The sequence below is a fragment of the Hippocampus zosterae genome, chromosome 6, assembly GCF_025434085.1.
Source record: "Hippocampus zosterae strain Florida chromosome 6, ASM2543408v3, whole genome shotgun sequence".
NCBI lineage: Eukaryota > Metazoa > Chordata > Actinopteri > Syngnathiformes > Syngnathidae > Hippocampus > Hippocampus zosterae.
Genome location: NC_067456.1, coordinates 15257046 through 15270260, shown reverse-complemented (window position 1 = coordinate 15270260; position 13215 = coordinate 15257046). Strand labels below are relative to the sequence as shown.

The following is a 13215-nucleotide window of genomic DNA, read 5'->3' as shown; positions in this document are numbered from 1 at the left end:
TTGTAGAGCTTCCGCCATAAACATAAAAATTGTTCTGCCAAGTATTAGTCTTAAAAGTTTTTATTCTCATTGATCGTACACATCTATTTACACCATCAACCTAAATGTCCTTGCACTTTGACCAATGAGAAACACACAAAACTAAAGAGGAAAAAGCAAAGGAAGCAGAAGAATAAACATAATGACAGGCCTAGTACTGCAAAGGAGCATGTACCCTTTTGGTCTTTATCCGTGAGGGAGTGTCCTGGGGGTATCGTGAAGGTGAGTCCGTGAGAAAAACTTCGACATCATCAGGCACTTCTTCTAGAAAGTTGGAAGGAACAAGACCGTTGTGTCCGTTGAGCTCACCCTAAGGTAAAGGAATACAAGGATGGTATCACTCGTTTTCATTTGTGTACTTGAAATGATCCCCCATTACTAGTACCAGGTTTTGTCCTATTTAACCTCCCTACTACCATGCTGCACACTCGTAACTACTAGGCCCTGGTTGTATAGGCATGTGTCACTAGTTACCTACCTCTCAAAGATATCAAGTAAATATCACAACACCAATCTCCCATGCAGACATTTCCTTACTTTGCTGCCTTAATGTGTCAAAAGTGGCACTGGCTGTTGTGACGCTAAAGGATGAATGTATAACGTCAGGGGTTTCACCGCGGCAAAAAAAAAAAAAGTCAGTCGACGGACAGTCGTTCTATGAGCGCGTCCTACTAGTGAGCTGAATTGTCCTGCTGGTGAGGATAACGAGCATACTATGAGATGTATCTTAAAATACATATTAACACTACATAAGAAACGTATCAATGGCTTTTCATTTACGGAATTTCAAGGTGCGCGTTATTTTCCCAGTGGAGGGCGCCAGAGAGCTTGGCATGACGTGCGAGCTACTAGGTCGGAGAGCAACATACGTTTAGGTACAGGGTGGGAGGTGGAACTTTGTCAATGAGAAAGCAATCCGCTTTCCACAGCATCCACTCAATTCTATCATTAATAGTACGTATACATTTGTGTGTCGAAATTTTATATACACACAAAAAAAATTCAGAATCAGAATGTGTACAGGATTCTATTTCTTAGACCAAATGTGGTTTGATGTGAAACTAAGAATTTATTGTGAATACAAATGAAAAAGAAATGTTTGAAATGGGGGAAAAAAAGTTACTTACATAATAAAACCCATCTTCATCTATTTCCCCAAAAACTGTGATGACGTCCCCAGCACAGAAAGTCAATTCAGCCTGTCCGAATGAAAAAGCAGAACACATGAAGCCTATTGATATCCTAGCGTCATGACAGACTTTGTAAAAACATCACATCTATTTGGTGGGAACTGGGAAGTGTTTGTCAATTGCGTCCTCCAAATTAATGTGAAGCATCACATTAATGGACAGCTGTGTCAATTGGACTGGAGTAACTGAGAACGTTTATTGGGACTATTGAAGAGAGGGTGGTGGCACACCGGGCACATCTCTTCTGTGGCATCCTCGAGGTAGAACAAACAAGCCAAACGGTTGTCGTACAGTATGCGGTGTATGTACAGCATGGCGCAGACAAGTTGACACAAAGACCACAGTGAGGAGGGGAGACGGTAGCTCAGGCATTGTGGAGCGCTTTTGTTTGAGTGACCGCCCTGGACTCAGAGCTGTGAACGCCAGCATCTCCTTTGGACGGCAACACTTAAGGAAGGAAAACACACACAGCGCATACAGCAACGCATCCTCCTCACCCTCACTCACCTCGTCATCTAGTCTGTGGCCCTCACACTGTGTCGGTGGGATGGGAGTGCCAATAGAAAGGTGAGAGTAAGTAAAAACCAAGGGCTGGAAAGAAACAATTTGTGACAAGTTTTACCCGGACCTTTCTAAAGGCAGACTGACTTGTGAGATCACAAGTATGTAATTTCACAAGTTCAATTTGCCCCAGCTTCAGGCTGATACCGTAGTGGAGACACTATAAACCTTTTGGAGAATTGTACGCAACATTAAGCCGAGCAGACGGGGCAGTTTGATCAGGGGTTGTTGCTAGTTTGTTGTATGTCGATATCCATTATTGGAAGTGTTATTTGCAGCACTTTCCCAGATGGACCGACACGAGAGCATTATTTGTCTTCCCAAATATTTGTTTTACCTGAGCCGTGACTTGTTCATAACCTTGCCGAATTTTAACTTCAAAATGAAAGAGGCAAAAGAATGTGAAAAGCCCTGAATTCTATTTTTTTTTACACTTAAAAATATGTTCATATACATTAAATATGCATGTACGTGTGTGTGTGTGTGTTTAGTGTTTTTCAGGTGCCGATTAAAAAAAAAAGGTGCACTGTGTAATGAAATAGGATGAACGACAATTCTCAAAGGACTGTTTGAGTGTCCCTCTTCTATACAGACGTACAGCAATACCAAAACGAATAGATTTCAAATCAACCCTGAAAGATCATGTGTGACATGATTTGACAAAAATGAAAACAAATGGCATTTTTGGTCTAATTTAGCTAAAGTTAGTTTTACAAATGGCCAATGTCATGTCATTTTTTAAAAAGCATTTTCCCTTTTTTTTGCTCACTTTTTTCTGTGTTTTCATTAACTTTCCTTCACTACAATAACCTTGGTTGGAACAAATGGCTTTTTAGGGAAATGTTTTTGTATGATATCGCTTCTTTGAAATCCAGTCCAATAACACGTTCATATTAGAGCAACACAGTATAACTTCATTATTTCGCAATTTATCTCCTTTGGCTTTGTCTGCTGCCCCTTTTCTGATTGCCCCTAGATTTCACTCAAAAGTATCCACTAATAAGCTTGTAAGTGTCACGGTTGATTTTTTGGGGGATCAACAGGTGGCGTAGGTCTCCCCCTACAGCGGCACACCTATTGGTTATCATGTCATTCATAGATTTTCTGTGAAAAGGATTCCTGGCCCGACCACTCGGTGTCGAGTCATTGTTACTGTTTTTGTTGCTGTCACGGCCTCTGTTGGTTTGTGTTTCTCATATCATGTCTGTCATGATTCGGTTTGGGACCAACAGGTGTGCAGGCACTGCAATGCCTGCACACCTGTTGGTCATTAGGTAATTACTTCTATAAAAGGACTACCGCCCGAACACTCACGGTCGGGTCAGAGGTGCTCTTTGCTGCTGTCATGTCTCAGTCATGTTTTGGTCATTGTTATGTTTTATCTTCAGTTCTGTATTTTGTTTGATACTTTGGACTTTGTTGCTGTTTCTACTGTCATGTTTGTTTGTGGCTGTTTGTATGCTACTGTCATGCTTGTTTCAGTCAGTTTTTGGTCATTGTTAAGTTTTATCTTAAGTCATGTGTTTTGTTTGATACTTTGGACTTTGTTTGTTTTGGATTTAGTTTTCTATGTTTTAATAAAATTGATCGAGTCCAACCTGCTCCTCTCTCGTGCCTGATTTTTGTAGTCCACCACCACCATGCGACTGACAATGTTTTGCTTATGCCATGGGTTGTGTTGTTACTTTGAATTCTTGTTGTTTTCAGGACTGTGCTTGTTCTGGATTTGGTTTTGTCAGTGTTTCGTTCATACAGTTTGTCAAGTTCACCCTCCTCCCTCTTGCCTGCTTTTCGGGGGCCTCCACCATCATGTCCGTGACAGTAAGAGCTGAAATCCTAAGGTTATCCCCAAGTTGACACATCAAAATTAACATGATGTTTCAAACGGTGTCACTAAAAACGCAACTTGTAAAATATGAATAGAGCATTATTCATGAGGAGAACCACGTCTGCAGTATACACTTTAGTCAATTTGGTTTTTTTCCGCACATTTATGTCAAGTGCTCATTCCATGTATTTTTAAAAACATTTAAATTTTTCTCATTTTTTATTTTATTTTTTTGGCAAAATTCTGCAAAGATGACCATTTTGTAGGAAGACAGTACCTCAATATCAATGTTTGGGGAACTCTCTCTTGGGTCATAGTCATACAGTGCCACCATTCTTCGGGTTGTCATCGGATGCTGACGGCCACTCCGTCTGTTTCTCTCTGTGAACCAAGAACAGCGTAATACATACATATTTTCATTATAGGATCGCAAAGTCAGGAAATAAATTAATAATGCCATCATTTGCGATGGTTTGACTTTCAAGCTTATTATTATTCTTATGATCATTATTATTCTTATTCTTAGTAGTAGTAGTAGTAGTAGTGATATTGCAGGATGCCTAGCATGTACTGGAACCACATAAGAACAAAAAATGGATCATAGTGTAGAGCTTAAGTGTGGAAAAAAGTGGAGGTCAGGCATAGAAATGTTCTAACAGAGACGTGAACCCTTGTTGTGGAAACCATAACTTCACAGAACCGTCACTGATGATTCACTTACATTATTTCCTAAAGAATATACTGTATTTATTCTAACTTTGAGAAGTGTAAACTGATGTCAACAACTTGAGTTCTGCTTTAGGTAGCTTTAAAAGGAAGCAAATAGTCAACAATAAGAAGATCGAGCAGGAAGCAAAGGACAGGACACAGACCTCGCTTGGACTTTCTGGACCTGCGATTTATTGCGCGTCCATCTTTGAAACGATCACAGTTTACTTCACAGTAATGAAGAAAATTGGAGAAAAATAAAGGAGAAGGGTCAACAGCAGAGAATCAAACAAGAGACAACAGCATGGTGTCAGTGGACGTTTCCTCACCTAATTTGTCCACAGGAGTGTTGAGTGGCAGAAAGCCCTGTTTGAGGAGCTGGCCCATCATGTTACCGTCCTCCGTTTGGATTTCGGAGACCATGTTGCAAGGAATCAAACCCACTCTGTCTCGGATTTCCGCCCTATAGAAGCCATCTGTGTCTTTATTACCAAACACCTGAATGGAAAAGATGAAAACAAGGGTAACAGGTGAGCTTGAAAGACAATTGATGTGAAGGATCGCAGACAAAAAAAACTTGACAACTTCAAAAGACGTCAGGTATACACTGGTTATATTTAGGAGAAGGAAGGAGGGATTAGACCTCAGCAGAAAACCGTTATATATACTTCAGGGCATGACTGTTGTTGTTCGGCATTTGTCAGCAACACATACATAGGGCAAACAAACAAAGTCGAGATCTTATTCTGGCCAATGTGTGGACTTCAGTTGCATCTCCAGGCCAAGCCTTTACCTTGATGACCTGGCCCTCCTTGAAAGGAAGTTCCTCGTCAGCAGCATCAGGGTTGGGAGACATGGACAACGGGTCGTAGTCAAACAGGGCCACAAAGACACGCGTCAGCTCATCCGGTTCCGATTCTTCAAAGTAATCCAGCGAGCGGCGTCCCTGCCCGTGCCTGCGTCCGCCGTAGCTGTCTGAAACAGAGAAGAGGCCTCTGCTGCTACTATCAGCCAAAAACAGCCACACGGGCTGCAGTGGCAATGAGAGCAGAAGATGTCTGTTTGTTAGAGCCGACAGGGGAGGACGTTACATGCATGTGTACCGAAAGAGCCCAAATGCCAATGAAATCATTTGATTCCATTCAATCCAAATTTGAGAATTACAAACGAGTAGCATGTATTTGACGCTGCAAACGTGACTCTTTCCTCACACATGTGCTTGGATGTGGGCGTGATATCACAGGATACGGAATCACAAGCTTATCAGCTTTTCGGTGAAGGGGAAAACCAATAATCTGATGATATGAGGACCAAACGGGAAGCAAAGCACGCTTGCTCATTGCTGTTTCACTGCCTGAGCTCACCAAGGGCAAGTCAAAAGCATGCCTTCCTTGAGTTGGACATAATGAGGACGTTGCATTCCTACATCCAAATATCATGCTTGTGTGCCATGTGTGAAAAAACCCGGAAGCAAAAAAGGGCAGCAGACACCCATTCCAGACACAGAAAACACATTAAAGGCCGAATCAAGGCAACTGGAATGTTTTTGTTTGAATTGTGGCCAATATATACGCGGAAAAAGTGGAAAGAAAAGCACCGGACTCCTTCAGCGGAACTTAACCCAGCCTGAAGATTGAAACAGGACGTGGAATGTGGTGGTCCCATACGTGGCGGGTTTGTCAGAGAACAATTGTTTGGTATGAAGGAAATATGTTTCATTCACCATACGGTGCAAAAACACCGTATTATTTACCACCGCCAGGGAAAAGACTCATAAATAGAGGCATAAAAGCTTAGGGACTCCATGCCTAAACAGTAGACCCAAAGAAGGCTTTTGGATGAAAGGTGAAGCGTCTCTAACAAACAATAGTCCAGTTTGCCTTGATTCAACCTTTGCGGATTATCACGACTTGCATGACTGATGACAGACACAGACATGAAATACCCGAGAAGTTCTCGATGAGGCCAGTGGGAGGGGGGGGAAGGAATGAACCCGGTACCAGTTCTTCATGCTTTTTGTGAATTATCGTGTCATATGTTTCAATGGTCAGCCTGAACGATCGGTCTGACAAATGGTTCAAACGAATGAAAAGCTTTTGGGATGATGGAAAAAAGGATTCATTGATGTTAACAACTATGATGCACAAGAATTTATGGGTTTGCGACAGATTCTTCAAATACCGGTCAGGGATTTGGGACCGATTCATTCTAAATACAGTTGAACCACGAAAGTCCGATGGCCCTAAGGCGGTATGATCCCGAATTTGAGCTAAAATGTCAAGAAAAATAGGACTTTTTCAACACATTTTGAACATAGTCATGGATGAAACCACGCGAGAGTTGTACACCGCACACAAGGGCAGTATATCAAGCATTTTACTGTTCATAGTCTCACATAGTGTTACACTTGCTTGACCGCAAATGACTCAAATGAGTGTATCATGAACAAACGCGTTATGACATCAGCCTCTTTGGCCCTTGACTTTTATTTCTATTTCCTTGATCGTGAAGAAACTTGACCAGCACCTTTAAACAGCTCGCATTCCACTGTAAACTCAGAAGAGTCCCGCAAAAAGTACAGGTAAAAAGTGGAACCTGGTCCAGAAAAGAGGATTAGAGGAATGGTTTAAAAAAAATAAAACGAGGTGGACTAATGACATTTTTTTACAGTAAGCCGTGGCGGTAGTTCCGTTCAGCTTGGCAGAGTGTGTCTTGATCATAGCCTTTCATGGTGTAACCCAGTAATGGATTACAAAAGAATCTAACGCGCGACAGTGGTTCAGAACGGCTCTGGCTTTGAATCCATTCCTCAACTAAACTTGAATTCTCGACGAATTGTGGTGCGATATGAATCTGGTATGCTTAAAAGAGAGAGAAAAAAATGAATGTATCAAACTGAACCAAACTGGTGCTCAATGGGTATTGCAATGCAAGGTGATCAGGCAGAGTTGGAGGGTTCAGGCTTCTTGCATCGTGAAATGGCCAATCTTTTTCCCTGTCCATTCACTCAGTTATGCTAAGTTAGTCGGATAGCTGAACTCTTGGTGAGAAGCTGCGCCACATACCATATTGATCCTCTGAGGATATAGATGGCCATAATCTTCGCCCAGCTACACTCCCATAGTAAACATCCTCCTTGACAGGTGAGAGGTTCCCCTCACTTCCCTCACTGTTACTGTCCATGGTGATCTCTACAGAAGACACCAATCACAGCATCATGGTCAGAGATTCTCCATACGCGCGCACTCTGCTCCGTCGCACGGCCCATTCAATCATGCCGGGAGAGATGGATGAAGAAGAAGGTGAAAGAAGGGTTTGGGGAAGTGGAAAAACACAAGGCTATGGGGACTCACTTTTGAGTCATGTAAAACAGCAATGCTTGCACTGTTGCAAGGGTGATTTGTAAACATGTTGAGCGACTGTTAACACAGCTTAGGGGGGTAACTTTCCCGCACAACTGCACATGAACATTTGGCCAGTCCAGCTCATGACGATGTACCGTATCTACAGAGTATACAGACACCCGACATAAGAGGGCCACGTGATGTTTATGCGCTATGGAAGTGATGTACAGCTCGGCTCACATGGGGAAGGGAGACACACGGTATTGATCGCAACAGACATCAGTGGCCCTCTAGGTGGTTTTGGGATGCCTCCTCATTTGGTGACCTCACTAACCAATGGACGGGATGGGCCGTCGCTGAGGGGGGCTGCCGATGTGAACCGGCTTCCGCCCCGTATGGTCCAGACGGTTGGCATTTCCGTGAGATGGCGAGTTTCCAATGAGCTTTAGAATAAGAAAAGACAGTTAGAACAATAAGCAAATGATTAAATCGTGGGGTAAAAGTTGTCATTTTGACACGAAAACAAACAAACAAAAATCCCACAAGTCTGTCAAAACAACTAAAAAGCCATAAGAGCAAATGATTGACTCCATTTGTCCTTAGGAAGGCTAAATTATAGCAAAAAACAAACAAACCATAAAGACACAAATAAATGAAATCAACCCCCAACATAGCACCATGGATTGGGGTTAGTAGGGCCACATGTTCAACTAAAGACCATTTGTTTGGTTTGTTTTGTTCTGTACATGTCAGCTCTATGACAAGAAACAAATTGGTGTTGCAGAAAATAAGGGAAGGTTTGTTCAGTCTTGAGGATGGTAATCGTGACAATCACCAAAGTGCATCATAACAAAATAGGATACTTTTTTTTTTTGCACGAACAAGTTAAAGAGTTAAGATAGACTGACATAACTAGCAACTAGGAACTTGCCGTGTGTATGCGTGTGTGTGATTCTGCAGTGAAGCCCTGCGCACAAGGGTCGTGTTCAACAAGTCATGAAATATGACTCATGCAGCCAGCAGACAGATGGTGTAAACTAACCACGCTTTGCATAGTGAAGCTGCTTAGCAACTGCTGTCCTTTAAACGGGAACGATAGCTATCAAGACATGACAACTCAAAACTTGTTAAAATGGCCTTTAGGTAAATAAAAGCTTGGCTGTATATTTAAAAAAAAACAAAATACCTGTCAGTCAGAGTACAAGCAAAGTAACTTACACAATATAACATAAAATCAGACCAACCATGAAATGCGATCAAACAACGAAACCATCAAATGATGAGAAAGGGAATAATCATGACGAAAAACACACAACATTCAGAAAATAATAAAATTGCTGCAGCTTGCTGATTGTAAAGTACAGCAGAAAGTGTGAATCACACACCGGCGACTGGTCCCAGTGGAGCCTGGACAAAGCCTGGGCCCTAGAATCCCTGTGAGGACTGTAATAGACTCTGTCCAGCTCGTTCAGCCTTGCCTCACTCTGGGCCCCATGCCGCGGGTAGTTCCGTGGCCCAAAGTGTTCCCGGTTTTTAAAGTCACCAGTGTGGACGGACTTTGCAGAGGTCATTGGAATGTCAGCAAACTCCTCTTCTACACTGCACTGGCGTGTCAAAGTTCTCTTACGGCCCATGGCTAGCGCCCGCCTTTCTACCGGCCCTTCACAGTGGATGATGCGCATGGGAGCTCCGTGGGTATAGTAACCTCGATGACCCCTGCCCAGCGATCCTTCTTCCTCACTACCGCAGTCCAAACCACTGTCGGGACTCTTGGTGTTCTGGCGGTTAGGCCAACCCGGCATACGGTCCTCTGCATTGTAGTAGCAGCGGATGTCGGCAAAGCGAGGCGAGGAGCGCTGGCGCTGTAAGTGGCGAAGGCTCTTGCCGGAGGAGACACTGTTCTGCTTGTAACCGTCATGGCCGTACGTCCTCCGTACAGCGCGCGGGGTTCCCGGCCGTCTGCCTTCCTCGAAGCACAGGCGCTGGCCCATGTTGTCCACCGCGTCCGTCTCTTCCTCCACTTCCGGGATGCTGTGGAGACGCTTGCTACGCAGCGATTTTTGCTTTACAACCTCCCTCTGAAGGTCCCAGCAGTCTCTTTCCTCAGCAAGGTCTTGCCGCTTGTAATACGCCTCCACGAGGCAAAGTTCCACACGTTTTCACAGTTCAATGAGTCAGTTCAAAAGGTTTAGTGTTTTGGAAGGGGAAGTTGACACGTGTTTGAAGGTTTTAACACAGGCAGGAAACAACACAACATGTGAATAGAATAAATAGGGGGAAGACAAAATAAAGACATAATTAGTTATTTGTGGCAATGAAGCAACTCATGCAGTCTCATTCCGTGAAAAGAGGAAATGGCATGCTCTGAACAGGAATCTTTGGAATGATGGAGTGACAGCTGACAAATAAAGTGGACATAGAGGTAAGCGTGGGTTTAAATAAAAAAGGGACATTTACTCATGAAAAGTGTGAAATACTCAAAGCAAAAGAATGTTGGTGGGTTTACTTGTGAGGGGTTGAGAAGAAAGAAATCGGCTCCAATAAATTAGCCATAAACCAACAAGAAGCTGAGGACGTAGGAGTACCACTCAACATTGTCACCATTTACACTTACAAGGTAGTGTATTTTCCACACTGAAAGGTGCACTGGATTATGAGGCGCACCTTCAATGAATGGCCTATTTTGTCTTTTTTTTTTTCACGCAATGGGCGCACCGCTTTATAAGACGCAATCTAAAATGCAGCCACTCGATGGAGCTACGCTCAAGGAAAAACCAACAGAACGATCAGATGTCAGTCAAACCTATTTAAAAAAGCAGTGACACAGTTCACTTAACCAACAGCAAGTTACAAAATTGACTCGTTAACTTTGAACTCTCTCTCCGCTGCTCTATTTTCGTGTTCAACAGCGGAACCGATCGCTTTGAGTTTGAATCCTGCATTGTCAGCATGTCTCGAGCAAGGAGCCATTTTGGGGTCGAAATATTACCGTAATGTCCACACACACGGCGCATCGGCTTTTAAGAAAATGGAAGGCTTTTGGGTTCACCTTTTAGTGCGGAAAATACGGTACACGGCAATTCCACCTGTGTTGTAACAGACAGCTAGTCATTCTAATCCCATTATGTTGAGTCTATGTGTACTGTAAATGGGAAATGGCTTTCATTTCACTTTTCTACCTTCAAGGTGGTGAAAGTATTTTTAGAAGAAGGGGGTATGACGTCTGCAACAATTATATACAAGTAAATGGCAATGAAAAAACAATGGTGAAATTTGACTTAAAATATACACACAGTAACTCCATAAATGAATCGGTTACGTGAATTTCATATTCCGTGCCATTTTGATCCTAAAGTCTGAGCAGTTTTACTTCTGACAGCATGTAACACGACACTGAGTGACCATTATGGTTTTACATCCACACAGAACAAATGACCACAGAATTGCACTGACGACCACTGCCAATCGTGAAAATTAAATGCCAAAACATGACAGACATGAGCAAAAGTGAGTATTAACATTTAAGTGCTCACTTAAATGAGATTCCCATGTGCACACGATATGCCATGACCCACTGCAATTGTACATTGGTTTCATTTGTCTGATTCCCATATATATGTAGATATCGGATATATAAAATCACAAAAGAAATGTCTTACACTCGTAAAACACAAAGCACATTGAAAATGCAGCGCAAACCAGGAATGCACGTTGTTTTAGTATTCAGCCTCCATCTGGTGTCATGCTATACGAACTATTGAATTGTGCTGTATACGTAGCCATTCTCATGAGCTCAGCCTTGCATTAAGCAGAACTGGAGGGGCAGGGCGGGGTGAATTCAGATGAATTAATCCAGTAGCGCTCAGCCAGGCAAAGCCACTGTGGGCTTGGTTGCAAAAAACCTTGGAAAGGTGATGCCCAATACCTGCTACCCAACCATCTGCCCTACTCGCTGTCGCCAGACCCGAGGTGTGCAGTCCTACCTTTAGAGAGTTGTGAGAGTTGATACTCCTCCTGCGGCCCTCTTCTAATTGCATCTCAGAGTAGAGATCTTCCTCGTCCTCCTCCATGATGTCGGACAAGTCTGATCCCCGGCTGCTCTCTGTGTAGTACTCCTCACTATGGCCGGAGTGGTGGTGATGATGGTGATGGTGCTACGAGGGAACATGAAACAAATGAGACCATTTATATTGTTTGGTTTTAAAGTTGGCACAGATGACTGCATATAGAAATGACACTTTGCCTTTGAGCGCACACACACGATACTCTGTACAGTAACAACACAACCTAATAATACCTGTCTGCCCAGTTCAGAGCCTCTAAGAAATTCATCCACCGAAGCCCCTTTTCGTCTTGCATGAGGAGAATCGTAACCGTCCTCCTCCTCATCGGAGTTAAGCGGGTGTAGGGCGTTACCCCGCTCTCTGAAGATGTTCCTCTTCTCCCCCTGATAAGAGATATCAGATCATGCATCGTGCTCCGTTTTTAAATAAGGTTTGAATTATTTTCTTTGTCCCGTGCAACGGGGAGTTGATATCCCGTACGTGTGTGAGTGTTCCCGATTAAGGTTTTAACCTTGCGCCTTCTTACTAGTGTAGTTCAACCAATAATTATGTTGCAGGTGGTTGACAGTGAAACTATTGTCATACCCTGTTGCCTTCGGCAAACACTCTCTGGGCGGCTTCCCTGGCCATGGCCTTGGCGATAGTGTTGGGGATGGGGACTCCCTGAGGCTGCGGCAGGATCCTCTGAGGAGAGGGCGAGCGCCGTGTTTGGAAGGCCGGCGGCTCCAGGTTGGGTCCGCGCATCGGAGGCAGCGGGGAAGGGGAGCGTTCCCAGGGCGGGGCGGGCCGTATGCTCGCCTCATGCTCTTTGGTTTCTGGCTCTCTGGCACTTATGAGCGCTTTGGACTTGGGCATGGGCTGGCGCTGCAACTGAGGATTGGCGTGGGGCGAAGAGTGACAGATGGGCTGCGAGTGCGTCTGTGCGTGGGGCAGCGTGTGTGGCTGGGCCCGAGGCAGAGGCTGCACCTGTGGCTGAGGATGAATGGGTGGATATGTGGATGGATAAGGAGGATGAGTTTGGGAGAGGGCGGGATGAGACGGCGGGTGCGGCAAAGTGTGCGGTGGCCCAGTAGTTCGATGCGACAGGCGAGGAGAGCCCAATAAATTATGCGGGATGATGGCTGCAGGTGAATCCTGGGACTCTCCTTGAGTTGACAACGTCCTTACGATGACCTCCCTGGCCTCTAGGCATTCGATTCTGTTTAACTCTACCGTCACATAATCTGCTGTGGGGTACAAGACCTCTGCAATCTGCAAAAAAAAAAACAAAACCCCAGCAGCATCAACAAAAGATTTAACAGTAGGAACATTTCTGCAAATTGGTGTTGTTCTTAAATCCCTCTTTTGTTTCTAAAACCTTAGGTGGCCGGCCAAAGTAAAGCCCTTACTTTCACAACAGCATTTAGAAACTGGAATCTTATGCCTTTGTTACATCTCAGCTGGATTAGTGTCATGCACATTATTTTGGAGTCAGCCAGTCC

General features: G+C 43.9%; 1 protein-coding gene across 18 annotated transcripts in view; it reads right to left on the bottom strand.

Annotated features, from left to right (window-relative positions):
- Positions 1-13215, bottom strand: part of rimbp2b (RIMS binding protein 2b) — an 89553-nt gene that overhangs the window by 3789 nt on the left and 72549 nt on the right. For 8 of the 18 annotated variants that reach the window (XM_052067991.1, XM_052067990.1, XM_052067986.1 and 5 more), the window contains 13 exons: positions 12320-12985; positions 11968-12117; positions 11654-11824; positions 9056-9802; positions 8005-8113; positions 7392-7517; positions 5120-5301; positions 4656-4824; positions 4491-4553; positions 3896-3999; positions 1737-1820; positions 1167-1238; positions 215-349 (listed from right to left, as the gene is read on the bottom strand). In XM_052067991.1, coding sequence (XP_051923951.1) covers positions 215-349; positions 1167-1238; positions 1737-1820; positions 3896-3999; positions 4491-4553; positions 4656-4824; positions 5120-5301; positions 7392-7517; positions 8005-8113; positions 9056-9802; positions 11654-11824; positions 11968-12117; positions 12320-12985 — 2778 coding nt within the window. Of the gene's footprint in view, positions 1-44; positions 350-1166; positions 1239-1736; positions 1821-3895; positions 4000-4490; positions 4554-4655; positions 4825-5119; positions 5302-7391; positions 7518-7910; positions 8114-9055; positions 9803-11653; positions 11825-11967; positions 12118-12319; positions 12986-13215 lie in introns of those variants that run through there. The other 10 variants (XM_052067992.1, XM_052067984.1, XM_052067983.1 and 7 more) reach the window with 9 other exon arrangements.